The following is a 24,040-nucleotide window of genomic DNA, read 5'->3' as shown; positions in this document are numbered from 1 at the left end:
GTCAGTGACATATTGGTCTTCCCTCTGCCTGCTCATGAGGAGGAGAGGCCATGAAAATCCTTGAACTTCGAAGAACCTGCAGTGGTATTTGCCACGCCATACACTGCAGGAAAGACCAAACAGAGTACTACCAGAACTTGAGTTCCCACATAACTGACCCTGAAGTGTGTTGGAGCTCACATCCCATCACCATCAATTATTCCATCTATATGAAAACACAAAAGACCCACAAAAGCTGAAGCCATCTTGAGCAAAATAGACAAAACTCTAGGCATCACACTTCCTGATTGCAAACTGTACTTCAAACCTTTAGAAATCAACACAATATGTTACTGACATAAAAACAGAGATTTAAAAAAAGTAACAGAATATAGAGCCCAAAAGAAACCCGCACATATATGCTCAACTGATCTTTGACAAGGGAGCCAAAAACACACAATAGGGAAAGGTGAGTCTCTTCAATAAATGCTGCTGGGAAACTGGTTATCCACACACAAAAACATGAAAGTAAAACAACTATCTGTGCCATCCCATTATGGGGACAAAACAGTTTGCCACCTTTGGTGGCAACAATGTGGCCATAAGGGAGCTATTCAGGTGCATTGCACAGTTCCCAGCCATGTTCCAACAACATGCATGGATCTAGAAGCTATTATGCTCTGTGAAATAAGGAAGAGAGACAATGTTAAATATCATGGTATATCACTTATATCTGGAGCCTAAAATTCAAAACAACTAATCAACAAAACAAAATGTAAACAGACTCAAATACAGAGAAGAAATGAGTGATCGTGTCTGGGGAAGAGGGATGAAATAGGTGATGCGGGTGAAGAGGAACAAGCCTCCAATTATAAAATAAAGAAACCTTTGGATTTAATATACAGCATAAATAATATGATCAAAAATACTATAAAAGCTTGTGGGGATATATAGTTACTATATGAATAATTAATAAAGCATGAAAATGTCAAATCACCATGTAAAACACCTGAAACTAATATAATATTGTTTATGAACTACATTTCACACAGCACCTGGAGAGGTACTTGAACCCTGGACCCTTAGATTAAAAGTCTGATGCTCTATGCCTGAGCTACACAGGCCCTGCAAACTGTATTTCAAAAAAATACTCTTCGGAATTGTGAAAGCAATTCCGGGTCTTTTGTGGTTCCATATAAATGTTTGGATTGTTTGTTCTATTTCTGTGAAAAATGTCCTGGGTAATTGGATAGGGATTGCATGGAATCTGTAGATCACTTTAGGCAGTATGGCCATTTTTACAATGTTAATTTTTCCAACCCAGGAGCATGGAATATCTTTCCATTTCTTTACATCTTCTTTGATTACCTTGATTAAGGTTTTATAGTTCTTTATATAAGTCCTTTACCTCCTTGGTCAGGTGTATCCTGAGTTATTTGATTTTTGGGGGTGCAATTTTAAAAGGTATTGTATTTTTGTATTCCTTTTCTAATACTTCATTGTTAGTATACAGAAATGTGACTGATATCTGAATGTTAATCTTCTATCCTGCTACTTTGCTGAATTTGTTGATCAGTTCATGTAGTTTTCCTCATCCTGTGTGAAGTAAGTCAGATAGAGAAAGACAAATACCGTATGATATCACTTATAGTTAGAATCTAATATATGGCACAAAGGAACATTTCCACAGAAAAGAAAATCATGGACTTGCAGAATAGACTTGTGGTTGCCAAGGGGGAAGGGGAGGGACTGAGAGCTTGGGGTAAATAGGTGCAGAATGTAGCCTTTGGGATGGATTAGCAATGGGATCCTGCTGTTTATCCCTGGGAACTCTGTCTAGTCACTTATGATGGAACATGTAATGTGAGAAAAAACAATGTAATGTATGTGTAACTGGGTCACCATGCTGTACAGTAGAAAAATATATATATATATAAATAAATGATGAAAATAAATAAATAAAATACATATTCTAAACAAAAAGAAATTTCAATAAAGCTGCTTGATGCTAAGCTAGTCCACAAACTATCATTCATAATGGTGAATATTTTTATGAAACATAGGCTAAGGGCTTTACCCATGTTTCCTAATTGATACCATGAATCAGCCTTACATGCCCAGATTTTTTTCAAAAATTGCACAGCTTAATTATGAATTCTTTGGAGATCCCTTAGTGGCTCAGCAAATTACAAACCCAACTAATATCCCTGGCTTCCTTTACTGGGTTAAGGATCCAGCATTGCTGCAAGCTGCATTGTAGGCCACATGTACTGCCCAGATCCCTTGCTGCTGTGGCTGTGGTGTAGGCTGGCAGTTGCAACTCCATTTCTTCCCCTAGTGTGGGACTTTCCATATGTCGCAGGTAAGGCCCTAAAAAGAAAAAAATTTTTAATTACTAGTGATTTAATCCTTGATAAATTGGTTACGTGGTCTCTGCTGGGTTGTCCACATTAAGCCATTATCTTAACCTCTGTAATTATGTATCATTTGGTTGATATTTTGAGACTATATGCCACAACCCTTTTCTTTTTTTTTTTATTTTTTTTTTTATTTTCCCACTGTACAGCAAGGGGGTCAGGTTATCCTTAGATGTATACATTGCAGTTACAGTTTTTTCCCCCACCCTTTCTTCTGTTGCGACATGAGTATCTAGACATAGTTCTCAATGCTATTCAGCAAGATCTCCTTGTAAATCTATTCTAGGTTGACAATTCTACCCACTATATCTAACATCCATTGATGATTCTCATATTGAACACACTATTTCCAATGTTGTGGCCAAATGGTGATTTTCTAATTTGATCATTTCCTCTGTTGATTAACTGTATTCTCCTATAGGAGAGAACTTCTCCTTACTCCACATTAATTCTTTTTTTATTGATTTATTTATATCATCATGGACTCATGAATTCGTATTTATTCTCTGAGTTGTAACCCATTACTAATGTTATTCATTTTGAAGATCTAATTTTTCTAGATTTGGCCAATGGGAGCCCTTCCAGATGGCTCCTGTGTCCCCATGATTCATTGAGCACTTTTTTATTTTCAAGCTCAGCAAAATTTCCCTGGTCTTGTCAGGTCCTGGCTCCAGTCCTAGAATCTGCCATTTTTCTAAGTCACTTTGGTTCCTGTTAGAGGACACTAATTCTCAAAAATCATATTTGGCATTGTGTGTGTTCATCCCTTACAAGGCTTCTAAATTATCTCAGAGTATACAGCCAGGAAACATATATAAAAGAAACACAGGATGTACAAACTAGAAACAAGCAAACTAAAGGAATGCTACCCATAAGAAGTGGGTCAGGAGTGGAAAAGAGAGAATGGGAGATGGGAACCAGATTATACTGATTATTACAGATATAATTTCAATCTGTTTATACATATTACAACCCATGAGTTCAAGTTGATATCTTCAATTCTAGCTCAACACCATAGAGTTCTTTCTAGCCTCTCTTTTTCCACATACATCGTACCTTTCCCCCAGTGGAGTCAGTGCCTTTTTCAAAACAAGTTTACTTATTTATGAAAGCTTTGAATATATGGAATTTCAGAATCTTGAACTGAAGCCACTGTTAATGACCAACTAAATTCAGCTCCAAAAAAAATGAGCTTACCAAAAAATGTGCTTATAGCATTTTTGTTATTGTGAGAGTAGTATACAGACAAAATTCACTGTTCAATAATAACTTAATTACTTTATTTTCCCCTTTACTCTGACTATGGTATTAACTCAAAATATAGCTATGCTCATTTTTTGCTTCATTCTACTTTCCTTTATTTTCCATCACCTTTTTATTTTTTAGTGATAAAAGATAACATAGGCAAAACTATACAATAAAAATACTCATCTCCCCATCTTTTCTATCCTATTCTCACTCCAACCCCTGTAGATAAACAGTCTCATTAGTTTCAAATTGATTCCTCATGTGTTCCTTCTTCCTCATATACTGCTTTCCCTTCTTTTTTGCATAGGAAGTAACATGCTATAAATGCTCCTTTATGCACTTATTTTTTCCATTTAATAATTTATACTGAAAATCCCTCCATACTGATTCATAGGTATCTATGCTACTATTTTTTCATTGCTGTGAAGTACTCAACTGCATCAGTGTTCCATAGTTCCCTTTTGAAGACCTAGAATAAAATGGCAGTGATGAATATACTAAAATGCCACTTAATTGTATATCTCAAAGTGTTAAATTTGTGCAATTCATGTTGTATAGAATGTTATACCAAAATAAAAAATTTTAAGAAAAATAAGTCATAATCTCTACATGAAGCACAGAAAAGAATAATAAAATAATAATAATGTATGGTTAATAAGTTAATGGAGGGGCTATGGAATAACAAAATATATTTTTTAATTACTTAAAATGGACAAAGAAGTGACAATAAATATGAAATCAGTTGTCTCAATTACAAAACAAATAGAAACATGGAAAACATAAATCCAGATACATTCTGATTATATTAAATGTTAATTGATCAAATTCTCCAGACCTACAATGATGGTCAAGCTACATAAAAAGAACAAAACTCAACTTACACTGTTAACAAACCACACTTTACAGCTATAAGGACATAAAAATGTCTAAAATCTTGGAAAAGAAGTGCCATGTAAACACCAACTGAAAGACAGCTGGTATATCTATATTAATATCAGAAGTAAATGAGTTGTGAAGGTAGGATCCAATGCTAAAGAGAATTCTCCCCTCACTATAAATGCAATGGTATGCTAGTAAATGAATAATAAATGGCCTGTCATCATAGGAGAGTACTGCTTTGTAGCATTTGCCAATTTACATAGTGTAATTATGCCCATTGTGCCTGATTTCAATCCACCAGCTTCATGTCACTGACTTCGGAGCTGAAAAGAGATGTTAACAATCAGCTTGCAGCCAGTGCAAGCCAATTTCAGCACATTTTACAGATATGAATCAGTTCAAGGTGCAGAACATAATGCTAAATTGGTGTGTTATCAATAACCTAGTATAAAAAATATATAAGCAAAAGCTGACACATATAAAAGGAGAAAAGGGCAAAACCACAATCATTATTATGTGTAATATATTGCATAGTGTTTTCCACATATTTTAAAGGGATGATGGAGCAAAAATATAATTAAAGATAAAGAATATTTAACAATGCAAGTAACAAACTTGACCTTATTGACATATTAACACCATGTATGATGACTGAATGCATATTCATTTGAAGTTACAGAGTTGCCAATCACATGATGATTTTAAAAGATTATCTCACTACGCACATGACTACCATGTGGGGATTTAGTGATTGTCACTTCAAGAAGTTAGCCCTATTGACAAATATCTCAAAGGCCTGTTTTATGTCTCTGTTCCTGAGGCTGTAGATGAAGGGGTTCAGCATGGGAGTAACTACTGCATACACAAAGGAAGCAATTACATCTTTGTCATTAGATTCCCATGATGAGGAAAAAAAGTAAACACTAGCAATTGTCCCATAATATAAAGACACCACGAAGAGGTGGGAGCCACAGGTGGAAAAAACTTTAAAGAGACTCTTGGTAAAAGAGACCCTCAGAACTGCAGTCCCTATGTGAATATAAGAGCCCAAGATACTACTCAAAGGCAGGATGAAAAGTGTTCCTCCCACAATAAAGATGACCAGCTCACTTATGGAGATGTTTGAACAGCTCAACTTCAGGAGGGAAGTAAGGTCACAGAAGAAGTGTGGGATGGTATTGGCAGCACAGAAGGACAGTTGGACCAAGAGGAGGGTGTGCAACAGGGCAAGGATAGAACAGAGAACCCAGGACCCAGCTACTAAGGAGACACATAGTTCCTGCCTCATGACAGTGGTGTAATGGAGAGGCTGACAAATGGCCACATATCTGTCATAAGCCATCACCGCAAGAAGGAGATTGTCAAGACAACCAAAAAGTGAGAAAAAATACATCTGGGAAATGCACCCTGCATAGGGGATGGATTGATCATGAGTGTGCATGTACATCAGCATCTTAGGGACAGTGACAGATGAAAAGGAGATGTCCGTGAGGGCCAAGTGGCTGAGGAAGAAGTACATGGGGGTGTGGAGGCGAGGGTCCAGCCTGATGAGCATGATGATGAGCAGGTTCCCCAGCACCGTGGTCAGGTACATGCCCAGGAACAGGGCAAAGAACAGGCTCTGCTGCTCTGGCTGGATGGGGAGCCCCAGCAGGAGGAACTCGGACACGCTGCTCTGGTTCTCCCTCCTCATGCTGTTTTTCCCTCACCTGGGAATTGGGGAAAGTGGGAAATGTCAAAGAACATGCCATAAGATTACAGTCATTTCCACTGTACTATGAAAGCTCTTAATTTTTCTACATTTCCCTCTATTTCTCAGAACTGTTGGTGAATGAATCAGTCTTTCAAATTCTGGCCCCAATAATACATCAAAACCTCACATTAACCAAGGCTTTTTGCCAAAGAAACAAATGGACATTTATTATTCATTCAATAGATAGTTATTGAACAACTGCTTTGTCCCCTATTGAGTAGATAGGAGTCAAGAAGGACTTAAAAGTCTCTGTGTTCATCTTTACATCTTTACATCAAGCCAGGCTCAAATGTATTTTGCTAAGATGGAAATGGGAAAAGGGCACCATAAGAGGCACCTCTTAAAAAGGAAATGAAACTCCTTACATTCGAAGAGAATTACTAAAGCTATGCCATGGGCTTTTGGTATAGTTCATTGCACCCTACCTGTTTTGAGTCACTTAAAATCCCTGGTTATCAAAACTGTACAATCCAGGCTTCCAAGCCACTGTCAATAGTCCCAGGCACTGTTCCAAGTGTTTTACACACACTTACAAATTAAATCTTCACAGTAGCCTTAAAAAATATTCTTACACACATTTTAACCAGAAGAAAACACAGGTATACATTATTTAAATGTGCAAAGATATACACAATTATGTGCAACAGGTGGAGTCACGAGATAGGATTGTCTGACCAAGATCCATGCTCTTAAGCACTCAGCTTGGAAATTAGAGGATCAGTAGTCAAAATATAAAGAGAAGCTCTATTATGTCAGCTACCTCTCTCCAATATGTTCCTAACTCCCTCTAAGAAAAATTTATGACCCATATTTATATATCACACAAGGGACTTTCACATACTTTAACCTCTCAAAACAGTAATTTTATTTTAGAACTGCTTGGTACACAAGGTAAATCTTTTTTTTTGTCTTTGGCTTTTGACTTTTTATAGCCACACTTGTGGCCTATGGAGGTTCCCAGGCTAGGGGTCCCATCTGAGCTGTAGCTGCTGGCCTATGCCACAGCTGCAGCAACATGGGATCTGAGACCTGTCTGTGACCTACACCACAGCTCATGGCAACACTGTATCTTTTACCCACTGAGCAAGGCCAGGGATTGAACCCAAGTCCTCATGGATACTGGTCAGGTTCACTAACCACTGAGCCACTATCAGAACTCCACAAGAGGCAAATCTTATGTCTTCATTTTATAAATGTGGAAAGTGTAGCTAAGAGAAAAATTACTTACCTCAGGTGACTTGGATTTTTGATGGTGGATTCCAGGTTAATATTTCTTTGGAAGTTATGTTAGAGGTAAGGGTTACAAACTACATAGCCCTGAGGAAGGACTCAAGATGGACACTCTCACTCAGGTATGAGGTGGAATTGCAAGTCCCCCTCAGAGGCTAAAATAGAAAAACAAAGCTGACTTAATATTGGTCCTGTTTCTTTAACTTTGTATTGTATTGTTTCTGCTACAAGTGAGAAATGTTGCCTCTAGCCTGAAATAGAAGAGCCCATTCACAAGCCTCTGATCTTTAAAAGTGTAACACTTTCCAATTCATATGGAGATTAAAAAGTTGCAGAACTGAAAATAAAGATGTCTAGTTGGAGTTTTGCAAGAGCACTGTGACCTGACCCACTGTGGACAGCTGCAAGAACAAAAGATTCCAACACCAAGAAGTTTGCAGAAACCAAATATACACTTACCTCCTTTAATATAAGAGAAGCGTGAATGCTATCTCAGGGAAGATGGTTCTTTGGGACACCATCTTCTCCATCTGCTGGCTTTCCAAATACATTCACTATTCCTTGCCCTCAACAAACTGTCTCTCGACTTACTGGCCTGTCATGAAGCAAGCAATACAAGTTTGGACAGAGTAACAGGACCAGGATCTTGCTTGGGTCACTGGTTATTTCAGTTCATGGCCACCAAGGAGGACAATAAAGACCATTTATAGTGGCATGGCCAATCTCTCAACATACATTGTTTTGGTCCTCACAGATAAACTGGAAGAGAATAAGATTAGCTGAACCAATCAGTAATCTTGATTCAGGTAGGACCTTGTGAAGGACGCAGCTTGGCCATGAGCCGTGGAAAGAAGGTCAGACTGTTAACTTGAAGATTGAGAAGGAGCCTTTGGATGGACCTGTTTTCCCAGACTTCTGCCAGTCCTGCCCCAGACAATAGAGAAAGAGGAAACTTCATGACACAAACATGGAGTTTGGAGCAAGATAATAAAAATACCTTCTTTTTTACTCAGCACCAATTATGTGTCAGGCTTCATGCTGAATAATTCATATGCTTTCCTCACTTAATCCTCAAAATAACACTGTGGTGTAGGAAGAGTTACTTCTGCACCTGTGAAGATTCTTAACCCTCATCCAATTGAAGTCACTTCCTAAGATCACCTAAACATTTGAGGACCATACTGAGGAGTGGACCCCAGTCTGACACAGAGCTCATATCTATTAGTATGTGCCACATACCCAGGGGTGGAAACGCATGTGAACTTGCTCACCAATGCAGTGATCAGCCACTGTTGAAAGACAGTTAAAGGAATATCTGGGCTCATAGACATGATCCAGAAGCCCCTAAAATATACACTAATGTGCACACTTAAATTCCTGATGTGTAACTTCTCACCATCTTGATCTATAGGACAGTAACCATGGCTGCTACATAGTCACTAGCATATACATTCATTGCAGGATGAAATGTTCCAGGCTCCACTAACCTACACCCAACACAGGTGAGTGTGATCAGTGAGTGGGACATTCAGACCCCACTCATAAGAACCTACACTATAAATGCTCCCTGTAAAGAAAACAGAGTACACACACACACACTCACACACGCCCCATAGAGATGAAAGTCATGAAAAAACATACATATATCCACATTATAGGAGGAAAGAAACACAGGCCCATGTGGAATGACAAGCTGAACTCGAGGCACAGAAACACATCTTGCCCACCTAGAACTCCCAGCTTGCTCAGATCTGGGCCACTCCTTAAGTGAATTCAGGCACCATCTGATCCAAGACATTTCCTGAGTCTTGAGCTTCTATTGAGAACACCAGGAACAAAACAGAAAGCATCTCTGAGCCCATGACCTCTTGAAGTTCTGTGTCTGTTCTTGATCTCCAGAGCAGCAGGCAGGAGGACACCATTTTACAAGCCTTAGAAAGGATTCATAAAAAGTCCCTAAGCTCCCTATTAAGGAAAGAATCACTGTAGACTAATTGCCTCCAAATCTTTTTGGAACTTGGGCAGGAGTCTCTGCAAGGGCTGGAGGGACTGAGCTGCTAGAGCAACCTCAGGGGATGTCCCAGATCTCAGGAACACCCTGGGATCCTCTCTGTCTGCTCATAGTCCCAACAGGGAAGTAGGAAGAACTTAGTCATCTTCCAACACCAATGTTGCCAATACCACACTATTGTCCAGGAACAGAAAGTCTGGCTTCTGCAAGCCCCTGCTCTGCTTATAGTTGCTGCCACAAGAACACAAATATAGCTTTCACTTCACATCCTGCAGGAACCTTCTCTCACCTAGGAGAGACTTCAGGGCATGGAGGAAACCTTTTCCAGGGACATGTAAAGGAAGTAGATTGAGTCCTTGGGCTCAGTACTCAGAAGAACTGGGTCTGGGTTATGCTTCTCATTAACTGTTGGCCCTGAGCAAATTAAGCATCCTTTCAGCCCTGTTTCATCAGCTGTAAAGTGCAGATAATAATTGCATTGTCCTCACAAACTATTATTGAGATTAAATGACATGATTCATGCTAAAGCACACAGTAAGTGCACAATAAATAGCATCTCTTGACATGGATTATCTTTGTATCTTCCAAAAACATATAATTATGTCTAAATCATTGACATTGATATAGCACCGATAGCGCATGAATCCCTGAATTAATTGGTTAATGACTTCTTTGGATCTTAACAAGAACCTATTCCCTCCACAAGAAAGAACTACATTTGTCCCCACAGAATAATGATACAATTATATCATTCAAATTTCAGTAGACTAAGCTATCCACTTTTGTGCTCCCTTTGGTTAATGTATGATAACTGACATCTTCATTGGCTAGATGGCTGCAAACTCCCTCCACGCCAGAGAAAGCCCTCAGGCAGAGCCAAAGTGCAGTCTGGAGCTGTCAGCTTGCTGAAAATTGTCTATGCAGCTTCCAATAATCCAAGGGGGACAAGGAACTTCACAGCAGCATCAATATAAGCCACACAATGTACTTCCCACATATGCTTGCGCCCCACACTGCACCTGGAGGATGTCAGCCATCACACACTTGACAAACAGAATTTAAAAGGGAGAGTTAGTGGAACAAACTACAATCTTTGCTGCTACAGATGATCCCAAGCCTGTAATTGAAATTCATCATTGCCTTCCTCTACTACCCAGATTGATTTCCTTTATACTCCTCCAACATGACCTCATTTCAAGACTGTTTCCCTCATCTTCATTCCAGAAGTTTCAGAATTCTTGGTTATCCTGCTGTTTACCTATCATGCATCAGATCTACAATCACCTGATTAAGGTTATCGCTGGTCAGGAAAGTTGCCCAGTCCTTCATAATAATTAGGGTCCATTACTCACAAAATTAGAGGGACACCTTTCTTTGTCTCAAGCTTTCCAGAATGAAGAAACTAAAATCACCAGGCAACCACCAGACATTAAGATCAGGAAACCCTCCCATGTTCTCTGTGAAAGCCCACCTCCCACAATCAAAGACTAAATCTTCTAAACTCACATTAATGTTACAGGGATGATAAATACCCATGTAATTAAAGATCCTGAGGGATGAATCATTAACTTAAATGTAAAACAAAGAACCAGTTACCCTAAAAGAAAAATGGGATAAAAACATAGATGACCTTGGAAATGGCCATGGATTTTTAGACACAACGCCCAAGGACTCATCCATGAAAGAAATAGTTGATAAACTGGAATTGATTAACATTAAAATCCTTGGTATGCAAAGGATAATGTCAAAAGAATGAGATGACAAACCATGACTTATAGAAAAATTTGCAAAAGACATATCCAATATAGGACCATGGTCCAAAATATAAAAAGAACCCTTAAAATGCAACAATAAGAAAACAATCAGGAGATTAAGATGGCAGAATAGAAGGACTGGAGCTCACTTTCTCTGCAAAAACAAAAACAAAAAAAATTACAATCAAATGCTAAACAAGCTTCAACCAAATGGACTGGGAACTTGCAAAAGGATATCATACTCCAGAAGCCAAAGAGAAGGTCACATCAAGATGGCAACTGGGGTGATTATGTGATATAAGCAACCCCATACCTGCCAGTGGGCAACCTACAGACTGGAAAGTAGCTGTATCACAGAGTCTCATCAACAGGAATGAGAGTTTTCAGCCCCATGTCAGGTCCCCACACCTTGGATCTAGAATTGGGAGAAAGAGCCCCCTGGAGCATCTGGCATTGAAGGCCAGTGGGGTTTGTATGCAGGAGCTCCACAGGACTGGGGAGAACAGAGACACCATTCTTTAAAGGCAAACACAGCCTTTCATGCACACTGGGTCCCAGGGCAAAGCAGCAGCTCCATAGGAAAATGGAGCAGACCTGACTGCATTTTTAGAGGATATTCTGGAAAAACAAGAGGTGGCAGTGGCTCATTGTTGGGTAAGGACATTGGAGGCAAAGCTCTTGGGAATATTCATCATCATGTGTTCCTCTAGGGGGTGGCAATTTTGGGAAAATCTGGCCCCACCCATCAGTGCTAAGAAGCCCCAGGCCAAACAATAATCCAGGTGGGATCACAGCCACACCCATCCGTAAAAAGGCTGCCTAAAGACCCCCTAGGCACACAACCACTTCTAATATCACCCAGAGACAAAAAGTCACCCACCAGAGTGATAGAAATCAGCCCCACCTACCACTGGGCAGGCAGCAGTCCCTCCCATCAGGAAGACTACAGCCAGCCCCTGTACCAACTTCAGCCACAAGGGTGGCAGATACCAGAAGTAAAAGAGGCTACAACTCTATTTTCTACAAAAAGGACACCACACCAAAAACCTATAAAAATGAAAAGGCAGAGAACTATACCTCAGATAAGGGAGAAAGAAAAAACTTCAGAAAAACAGCTAAGTGATCTGGAGATTATCAACTTCCATGAAAGAAACTTTAGACTGATGATGCTGAAGATGATGCAAGACATTGGAAATAAACTGGAGGCAAAGATGTATAACATACTGCAAATATTGAGCAAGGAAATACAAGATGTAAAACTAAGCAAGCAGAGATGAAAAATAACTGAAGTAAAGAGTTCTTTAGAGGAAGCCAATGGCAGAATACAGGAGGCAGAAGAACAAATAAATGAGGTGTTGGACTAGTGGAAATGACTGATGCAGAATAGAGAAGAGAAAAAAATAACTGAAAGGAAATGAAGAGAGTCTCAGAGAATTCTTGGACAATGTTAAATGCAGCAACATCCATATTATAAGGGTGCTAAAGGAGAAGAGAGAGAGAAAGGGACAGAAAAATTATTCGAAGGGATAATAGCTGAAAACTTCCCTAACATGGGAAAGGAACCACTCACTCAAATCCAAGAAGCACAACAAGTATCATATAAAATAAATCCAAGGGGGAACACTCCAAGACACATATTAATCAAACTGACCAAAATTAAAGACAAAGAGAAAATATTGACGGCAGCTAGGGAAAATAAACAAACAACAAACAAGGGAATCCCAATAAGGTTATCAGCAGATTTTTCAGCAGAAACCCTGCAGGTCAGAAGGGAGTGGCATGATATAAATAACATGATGAAAGGAAAAAACCTCCAACCAAGACTACTTTACCCAATGAGGCTCTCATTCAGATTTGAAGGAGAAATCAAAAGCTTTACAGATAAGCAAAAGCAAAGAGAACTCAGCAACTCTAAACCAGTTTACAACAAATACTACAGGAACTTCTCTAGGCAGAAAAGAAAAGGCCACAACCAGAAGCAAAAATACACAAATGACAAGGTTCAACACTAAAGGCATATATACAGTAAAGGTAGGAAATCAACCACGCACAAATACGCTACGAAAATCAGAAATCATGAGAAGAGGTGGGTACAAATGCAGGACACTGGAGATGCACTTCCAATTAAGAGAACAACTTAAAACAATCATATATATGTATTCCTATATCAAAACTTCAGGGTAGCTCCAAACCAAAAATCCACAATTGATGCACACACAATTGAGAAAAATTAACTCAAATACAACATTAAAAACAGTCATCAAACCACAAGAGGAGAGAACAAGAGAAGAAGGGAAGAAAAAAGAGCAACAAAAAAAATCCAAAGCAATTAATAAAATGGTAATAAGAACATACATATGAACAATTACTATAAATGTAAATGAGTTAAATGTTCCAACTAAAAGAAATAAACAGGCTGAATAGACACAAAAACAATATCCATATATATATGCTCTCTTCAAGAGACCCACTTCATTTCTAGGGACAAAAACAAATTGAAAGTGAGAGGATGGAATAAAACATTCCATGCAAATGGGAATCAAAAGAAAGCTGGAGTAGCAGTACTCATATCGGACAAAATAGACCTTAAAATGAAGAATATTTTAAGGGACAAATAAGGACATTACATGGTGATCAAAGGATCAATCCAAGAAGAAGATATAACAATTGTAAATATATATTCACCCCACATAGGATCACCACAATACATAAGGCAACTGCTAACAACCTTAAAAGGAGAAATTGACAATAACACAATAATACTGAGGGACTTTAACACCCCAATTACAGCAATGGACAGATCATCCAGACAGAAAATCCACAAGGAAACACAGGCCCTGAATGAAGTATTAGACCAGGTGGACTTAGATATTTATAGCACATTCCATCCATAAGCAACAGAATACACATCCTTCTCAAGTGCACATGGAACATTCTCTAGGACTGATCACATCCAGGGCTACAAATCCAACCTCAGTAACGTTAAGAAAATTGAAATCATATCAAGCATCTTTCCTGAACACAATGCTATAATACTGGAAATCAACAACAACAATAAAACTACAAAAAACACAAACACATGGATACCAAACAACATGCTACTAAACAACCAATGGCTCACTGAAGAAGTCAAAGAGGAAATTAAAAAATACCTAGAAGCAAATGACAACAAAGATATGACACTCCAAAACCTATGGGATGCAGCAAAAGCCATTCTAAGAGGAAGGTTTATAGCAATACAAGCCCACCTCAGGAAACAAGAAAAATCTCAAATTAACAAGCTAACTTTACATCTAAATACCAAGAGGGAGAAGAACAGACAAGACCCAAAGTTAGTAGAGGGAAAGAAATCATAAAGATCAGAGCAGAAATCGGTGAAATAGAAACAAAGAAAACCATAGAAAATATTAATGAAATGAAAAGCTGGTTCTTTGAAAAGATCAAAATTGATAAACCCTTAGCCAGACATATCAAGCAAAAAAAGGGAGAGGACTCAAATCAATAAAATTAGAAATGAAAATGGAGAAGCCACAACGGACATCACAGAAATAGAAAGGACCATAAAAGACTACTATATGCAACTATATACAAATAAAATGGAAAATCTAGAAGAAATGGATAAATTCTTAGAAAAGTACAATCTTCCAAGACTCAACCAAGATGAAATAGAAAAGATTAATGGACCAATCACAAGAACTGAAATTGAAACTGTGATTTTAAAAATTCCAATAAACAAAAGTCCAGGACCAGATGGCTTCACAGGAGAATTCTATCAAACATTTGGAGAAGAGATAACTCCCATTCTTCTAAAACTATTGCAAAAAACTGCAGAGAAAGGAACACTCCTGAACTCATACTATGAGGGAGGAACACTTCCAAATTCATTCTACCATCACCCTGATACCAAAGCCAGACAGACACCACAAAAATAAAAGAAAATTGCAGGCCAATTTTACTGATGAACACAGATGCAAAAACACTAAACAAAATACTACCAAACTGCACCCAACAATATATTAAAACGATTGCACATCATAATCAAGTGGGATTTATCCAAGGAATGCAAGGATTCTTCAATATGTATAAATCAATCAGTGTGATATACCACATTAAAAAACAAGAATAAAAACCATATGATACTCTCAATAGATGCAGGAAAACCCTTTGACAAAATCTAACACCCATTTTTGATTTTTAAAAAAAAACCTTCAGAAAGTGGGCATAGAGGGAATCTACCTCAACATAATAAAGGCCATATATGAAAAATCCAGAGTTAACCTCATTCTCAATGGTGAAAAACTGAAAAAAAATCCCACTAAGATCAGGAACAAGACAAGGATGTCCACTCTAACTGATACCATTCAACATAGTTTTGGAAGTCCTAGCCATGGCAATCAGAGAAGAAAAATAAATAAAAGGAATCCAAATTGGAAAGGAAGTAAAACTACCACAATTTGCAGATAACTTGATACTATACCTAGAAAGTCCTAAAAATGCTACCAGAAAACTGTTAGAGCTCATCAATGAATTTGGCAAAGTCACAGGATACAAAATTAATCCATAGAAATCGACTGCATTTCCATATACTAACAACAAAAGATCAGAAAGAAACATTAAGGGAATGATCCCATTTACCATCACATCAAAATAAATAAAATGCTTAGGAATAAACATACCTAAAGAGAAAAAAAGACCTGTACTCTGAAAACTATAAGATGCTGATGAAAGAAATCAAAGATGACACAATAGATGGAAAAACATACCATGCTCTGGGACTGGAAGAATCAATATTATCAAAATGACTATACTACCCAAGGCAATCTACAGATTCTATGCAACCCCTACCAAATTACCAAGGATATTTTTCACAGAATTAGAATAAAATATTTTAAAGATTGTTTGGAATCACAAAGGAGGCAAGAATAAACACTGGAGAAAAGACAGCCCCTTCAATAAGTAGTGCTGGAAAAACTGGTCACCAAATGTAAAAGAATGAAATTAGAACACTACTTAACACCATACACAAAAATAAACTTGAAATGGATTAAAGACCTAAATATAATACTGAATATTATAAAACTTTTAGAGGAAAATGTAGGCCAAACACTCTCTGACATAAACCACAGCAATATCTTCTTAGATCCACCTCCTGGAGTAATGATGATAAGAATGAGAATAAGCAAATGGGACTTAGTTAAACATAAAAGTTTCTGCACAGCAAAGAAACCCCTAAACAAAATGAAAGGCGACCCACAGAATGGGAGGAAATACTTTCAAATGAAGAGACTGGCAAAGGATTAATCTCCAAAATTTATAAACACCTCCTGCAGCTCAATACCAAAAAATAAAAGCCCCATCAAGAAATGGGCAGAAGGTCTAAACAGATAATTCTTCAAAGAAGACACACAGATGGTCAAAAAAAAATGAAAAGAAGTTCAACATCACTCATAATTAGAGAAATGCAAAACAAAACCACTATGAGGTACCGCCTTACACCAGCTAAAATGGCCAACATCAAAAATCTACAAACAATAAATGCTGGAGAGGGTGTGGAGAAAAGGGAACCCTATTGCAATGTTCCTGGGAATGTAAATTGGTGCAACCACTGTAGAAAACACTATGGAGATTTCTCAGAAAACTAAAAATAGAATTACCATTTGATCCAGCAATTCCACTCCTGGGCATCTATCCAGAGATAACTATGACTTGAAAAGATACATGCATTCCAGTGTTCATTGCAGCACTGCATACAATAGCCAAGACATGGAAACAACCTAAATGTCCATCGACAGAGGAGTGGATCAAGAAGATGTGGTACATATACACATTGGAATATAACTCCCCCATTAAAAGGAAAGAAATAATGGCATTTGCAGCAACACTGATGGACCTAGAAATAATCATGCTAAGTGAAGTTAGCCAGACAGTGAGTCACCAACATCATATGCTATCATTTACATATGGAATCTAAAAAGGGACACAATGAATTTCTTTGCAGAACAGATATTGACTCACAGACTTATGCTATCCAAATGAGACATGTTGGGAGGTGTTGGGAGGTGGGGGAATGCACTGGGGGTTTGGGATGGAAATGCTAAAAAATTGGGTTGTGATAATTGTTGTACAACTATAAATGTAATAGAATTCATTCAGTAAGTTAAAAAATAAAGTTCATTGAAATATATTTATAAAATTAAAAAAAAAGAAAACAACTGGCTGAGGCATGGTGGCAGAAGAATAAGAGGACATGCTCACCCTCTCCCACAAACACATCAAAAAAACACATCAACATGTAAAACAGCTCACACAGAACATCAACTGAATGCTGACAGAAGAACTTAAACCTCCAAAAAGGGCAAGAAACTCTTGACACAACTGCATAGAATAAAAGAAAAAGAGAGAGAGAGAAAAGGAATCAGAACAGGACTAGCAGCATACCTGTGAAGGAGAAAGGGAACCCAAACCCTGGGAAGCCACCTAACCAACAACAACAAAAAAAAAATCATCAGAATTGGAAGGACCTCCAAGATGCTGAGAATGGAAAAGCAGAGTGAGAGATAAACATATCATCTGAACCACTGGCACAGACACCACAGCATAGGCGCTGAGACTTAGGTTCTTGAGGTCATTCCCTGGTTATGAGCTAGGGTTGTCAGTGTGGAGACAGCCTTAGGGAATAAGGAGCGGTGCACTGAGGGCAGAGGGAGCAGTACACTAAGGGCTGGGGAGTGGAAAGCCACAGCAGAGGGAACCCAGGAGAAGGTGCAGACCTGCAGAAGAGGCAAGGTGCCACTGTTTGGGAGGGGAGAGGAGGAGGGGTGGGGTGCCAAAGGAAACTACTTGCACCCCAGTGTGTAAGTGTGCCTGCAGGCTAGCAGAGGGCAGAGCATCCCCAGTGCAGCCCCCCTCCCACAGCCCGAAGCCACTTGCCATTTGCCATGGACGAGGCCTCCCTGCCTGTGGGAAGCTGCTTGCCAGCCTGCTATGGACTGGGCATCTCAGGCAAAGCCCTCCAGTGGCCAGAAGCTGCTTGCTATCCTGAAGCAGACCTGGTGTCTCTAGCAGTGGGAAGCTGTTTACTAGCCCATGGAGGACTGGACCTGCAGGTGGTGGGAGCAAATCACCACAGTTATCTCTGACTCCAGAGGAGGGTGTGGCCCACCACCACTGGAGATATCCAAACAAAAATCACTTGCAGCCCCAACCACTTCAGAGGGCGTCACAGAGAAGGAAACTATGGCAGAACACCACCTGATGTTGCTCTCACTCCCCTGGGAGCACACCTTCCCTGCAGCTGCCACTGCCAAACATTCTGGGCAGTGCCCAGATGCATGATCACTGTCCCTTCCCAGGAACCTGCAACTAAGAGCACCTCATGCAGCACATTCTGTGGAGGATAAGCAGGATGAGGTGCTTCTTGTATGACTTACAGGTGGTAGGGGGAAACTGCTGCAGTTATATCTGGCTCCAGAGGTGGCAGGGGCCCAACACCACTAGGGGTCAGTAAAGAGACACCATTTGTAGCCCCAATCACATCAAGGCATCACAGAGGAAGGCACTGTGACCAAATCAAATGTTGGTGCTCTCACACCCTTGAGAACACACCTGCCCTGCTGCTGCCACTGCTGAATGTTCAGGAAAGTACCCATATGCCAGATCTCTGTCACTTCCCAGGACCCTGCAACAAGGGACAGCCTGTGCAGCACCTCCTATGTGGGCAAAGTAAGACAGATCACTTCATGCATGGTCGACAGGTGGTGGAGGCAAATCACAGCAGTAATCACTGATGCTAGAGATGGTCATGGCCCACTCCCACTCGGGGTCCCTAAACAGGCACCACTTGTGGTTCCAATCACCTCAGAGGAGGTCACTGTAATCAAACACAAGCTGTTGTTGCTCTCACTGCCCTGGAAACTCACACACCCTGCTGCTGCTACTGCATAATTCTCTGGCCACCTTGCAGATCCTTCTAGAACTCAATACCATTTCCCAAGGACCTGTGAATAGGAGTAACCTGTGCCACCTTCCTGCAGGTCTTTGCTTCTCTTCAGAGCCCAACGACCAGGCACTAACTGCTGGCCCTATCCATTGCCTCCTTCTCCCTGAAAACACATTGAGCATCCTGGGGATGACAGCTTGCTCACACCAAAGAAAGAGACCACAAAGATTCAAACTCCCACCCCAAAAATAAATAGTAACCACCCCAAAAATACAAAGGGGTATTCTTGCATAGAAATAGACTTACAAGACTACATTTTGGCTTCCCCAAATTCACAGAAAATCATGAGCAAGATGAAGAAGCTCAGAAACCATTCCCAGGTAAAGAAACAGGAGAATTCACCTGAAGCAGTCAACAATAAACAGACCTCTGCAGTCTGACAGATACTGAGATCAAAAGAGAGAGAGTGAAATTATTGAAGGAATTAAAAGAGGATATGAACAGGAATACAGATTCCCTCCAAAAGGAACTAGAAAATATAAGGAGGAGCCAAGAAAAACTAAAATACATTTGCAAAAACACAAACTGAGCTAAAGGCAATAAAGACCAGAATGAATAATGCAGAGGAAAGAATTAGTGATGTGGAAGATAGAACAATGGCAATCATCCAATCGAGACAGCAGACAGAAACCCAAATGAAAAAACATGAAAGCAATATAAGAGACCTATGGGATAATACAAAGCAGGCCAATCTATGCATAATAGGAATTCCAGAAGGAGAAGAAAAAAAAGGGATTGAAAATATATTTGAAGAAATTATTGCTGAAAACTTTCCAAACCTAAAGGAAAGATACAGGAAGCACAGAGGGCCCCAAACAAGTTGAACCCAAACAGGCCCACAACAAGACATATTATAATAAAAATGACAGGAGAGAACATAGATAAAACCTTCTCTGATATCAACCTTACAAGTGTTTTCTCTGGTCAGTCTCCCAAAGCAAAAGAAAGAAAAGCAAAAATACACCAATGGGACCTCATCAAACTGACAAGGCTGTACAAGAGATGTACTGACATGTACAAACTGACATAATGTACAGGAGAAAAATATGTATATATAAATAAATGATTGAAAAAATGAAAAATAAAAATAATTCAGATAAAGAGAGGATTCTAAAGGCAGCAAGAGAAAAGCAAAGCATTAATTATAAGGGAACCCCAATAAGGCTATCAGCTGATTTCTCTACATAAACACTACAGGCCAAGAGGGAGTGGCAAGATATATTTAAAGCACCGAAAGGAAAAAATATGCAACCTAGAATACTCTATCCTGCAAGAATATCATTTCAAATAGAAGGGGAAATAAGGAATTTCTCCAAACAAACAAAAGCTAAAAGAGTACAGCAATACAAAACCCATTCTGAAAGAAATACTGAAAGGGCTTCTCTAAATTAAAAAAAAAAGAGGACAATCTGGGATGGAGGAAATCACAATTGGAAAGCAGTCATTTAAATAAGCCAGCATACTCATCTAAACGTGAAGATATTAAAAGAAAAAGCAAAAAAAAAGACATCAAATTCATACAATGCAGGCAAGGGAAGTAAGAAAAATTAGATTCCTTTTCATTTTTTTTAAGGTTGTGTTTGAGCTGATATGATGATCAGGCTAAAGCAAGCAGATATAAGAAGGGGTTAACATACTTAAAAAACAGGGCAACCACAAGTCAAAACCAGACATTGCATTCACAAAATCTGAAAGGAAAGGTATTCAAACATAAAATAAATGGAAATCATTCAACCAAAAAAAAAAAAAAGAAAAAAGAAAGAAAAGAGAAACATAGTATCAACTGGAAAACAAAGTTTAAAATGGCAATAAATACATATCTATCAATAATCACCTTAGGAGTTCCAGTCCTGATGTAGTGGTTAATGAAACTGACTAGGAACCATGAGGTTCATTCCCTGCCTTGCTCAGTGGGTTAAGGATCTGGCTTTGCCATGAGCTGTAGTATAGGTTGCAGACGTGGCTCGGAGCCACGTTGCTATGGCTCTGGTGTAGGCTGGCGGCTACAGCTGTGATTGGACCCCTGGCCTGAGAACCTCCATATGCCGCTGGAGCAGCTCAAGAAAAGGCAAAAAGACAAAAAAAAACTCCTTAAATGTCAATGGACTGAATGCTCCAATCAAAAGACACAGAGTGGAAGATTGGATAAAAAAGCAAAAACCTTCAATTGGCTGTCTACAAGAAACTCACATTAGGATGAGGGACAGATATACATTGAAAGTAAGGAGATGGGAAAAGATGTTTCATGCCAATAGACAAGACTGGAAAGCATGAGTTGCAATACTCATATCAGACAAAATAGACTTTAAAACAAAGGCCATAAAGAAAGACAAAGTACACTATTTAATGGTTAAAGAATCCACTCAAGGGAGTTCCCATCGTGGCTCAGTGGTTAACGAATCCGACTAGGAACCATGAGGTTGCAGGTTCGGTCCCTGCCCTTGCTTAGTGGGTTAACGATCTGGCGTTGCCGTGAGCTGTGGTGTAGGTTGCAGACGCAGCTCAGATCCCACATTGCTGTGTCTCTGGCGTAGGCCTGTGGCTACAGCTCCGATTCAACCCCTAGCCTGGGAACCTCCATATGCCATGGGAGCGGCCCAAGAAATAGCAAAAAAAAAAAAAAAAAAGACAAAAAAAAAGGATCCACTCAAGAAGAGGACATTGCAATTGTTGACATATATTCCCCTAATATAGGAGCACCCAGATACATACAACAAGTATTAACAGACATAAAAGGAGAAACTGATGGGAATACAATCATAGTAGGAGACTTTAACACCACACTCACATCCTCACATCAATGGAGAGATCCTCTAGACAGAAAATCAACAAAGCAACAGAGATTCTAAAGGAAACAATAGAAAAGCTAGACTCAATTGACATTTTCAGGGCATTACATCCAAAAAATCAGAATATGCCTTCTCAAGCACACATGGAACATTCTCAAGAATTGATCACATACTGGGGCACAAAGCTAACCTCAACATATTTAACTGTATAGAAATTACTTCAAGTATCTTCTCTGATCACAATGGCATGAAACTAGAAATCAACCACAGGAAAAGAAATGAGAAAAAATCTACTGCATGGAGACTAAACAACATGCCACTAAAAAACCAGTGGGTCATTGAGGAAATCAAGAAGGAAATTTAAAAATATTTCAAGACAAATGATAATGAAATCACAACCACTCAAAATCAATGGGAGGCCACAAAAGCAGTGTTCAGAGGGAAGTACATAGCGATACAGGCCTTCCTCAAAAAAGAAGAAAGATCTCAAATTGAGATCAGCAGAAGGAAGTAAATCATAAAGATCACAGAGGAAATCAATAAAATAGAGATTCAAATACAACAGACAAAACCAATCAAACCAAGTGCTGGTTCTTTGAAAAGGTAAACAAAATTGGCAAACCACTGGCTAGACTCACCAAAAAGAAGAGAGAAAAAACTTGAATAAACAAATTAATAAATGAAAAAGAAGTCACAACAGATGCTACAGAAATATGAAAAAAACATAACAAATAATACTACCAACAACTATAGGCCAACAAATTCGACAACCTAAAAGAAATGGACATATTTCTTGAGACCTACAGCCTGCCAAAACTGAATCAAGAAGAAATAGATCAACTTAACAGACTGATCCCTAGAAATGAAATTGAATATGTCATAAAAATACTCCCTACAAATAAAAGTCCAGGACCAGATGGCTTTACAGATGAATTCTACAAAACATACAAAGAGGAATTTATACCTATCCTCCTTAAACTTTTCCAAAACGTGGAAGAAGAGGCAACACACCCAAAGAAATTCTATGATGCCACAATCACCCTAATTCCAAAACCAGACAAAGATAGCATCAAAAAAGAAAACTATTGACCAATATCTTTAATGAATTTGGATGCAAAAATTCTAAACAAAATTTTAGGCAACTGAATTCAAAAACATATCAAAAAATCATACACCACAAGCAGGTGGGATTCATCCTAGGTTCACAAGGATGGTTAAACATATGCAAATCAATCAACATCATACACCGGATTAACAAAAGAAAAGTCAAAAACAACATGAACCTCTCAATGGATGAATAAAAAGCATCTGACAAAGTCCAATTTTTATTATTCATAATAAAAACTCTTATCAAAATGGGTATATTGGGAACATACAAAACCAAAGACATTTATGACAAACCCACAGCAAATATAATCCTCAATGGATTATAAAGCCTTCCCACAAAATCTGGAACAACACAAAGATGCACACTCTCACCACTGCAATTCAACATTTTAATGGAAGTCCTAGCCACAGCAAACAAAAAAATAAATGCATCCAAATAGGAAGAGAAGAGGCAAAACTGTCACTGTATGCAGATGACATGATACTATACATAGAAAACCCTAAGGACTCAACCCAAAAACTACATGAACTGAACAACAAATTCAGCAAAGTAGCAGGATAGAAGATTAACATTCAGAAACCAGGCACATTTCTATATACTAATGATAAAATATTAGAAAAGGAATACAAAAATACAATATATTTTAAAATTGCACCCCACAAAATCAAATACCTCAGAATACACCTGACCAAGGAGGTAAAGGACTTATACGCCAAGAATTATCAAACTTTAATCAAGGAAATTAAAGAAGATGAAAAGAAATGGAAAGATATTCCATGCTCCTGAGTTAGAAAAATTGATATTGTAAAAATGGCCATACTACACAAAGCAATCTACAGATTCAATGCAATTTTCACAGAACTAGAAGAAACA

The 24,040-nt window shown here is 38.7% G+C and overlaps 1 protein-coding gene and 1 long non-coding RNA gene across 3 annotated transcripts in view; both read right to left on the bottom strand.

The window, feature by feature from the left end:
• On the bottom strand, positions 4,327-6,048 carry LOC100522178 (olfactory receptor 1J4-like; the record flags this gene model as incomplete). The annotated part of the gene is made up of 1 exon (XM_003122142.3): positions 4,327-6,048. A coding segment is annotated over one exon (771 nt), but the record flags the coding sequence as incomplete, so codon positions are not given.
• The window catches only part of LOC110256221, a 37,743-nt gene continuing 19,771 nt past the window's right edge, over positions 6,069-24,040 (bottom strand). Inside the window, exons 2-4 of one of the 2 annotated variants that reach the window (XR_002337491.1) lie at positions 7,966-8,430; positions 7,505-7,661; positions 6,069-6,232 (exon numbers count right to left, since the gene is read on the bottom strand). This is a non-coding gene — a long non-coding RNA (uncharacterized LOC110256221). The remainder of the gene's footprint in view (positions 6,233-7,504; positions 7,662-7,965; positions 8,431-24,040) is intronic. The other variant, XR_002337492.1, reaches the window with a different exon arrangement.

The sequence above is a fragment of the Sus scrofa genome, chromosome 1 (genome assembly GCF_000003025.6).
Source record: "Sus scrofa isolate TJ Tabasco breed Duroc chromosome 1, Sscrofa11.1, whole genome shotgun sequence".
NCBI classification, from domain to species: Eukaryota; Metazoa; Chordata; class Mammalia; order Artiodactyla; family Suidae; genus Sus; species Sus scrofa.
This window is presented reverse-complemented; position numbering and strand designations above follow the sequence as displayed.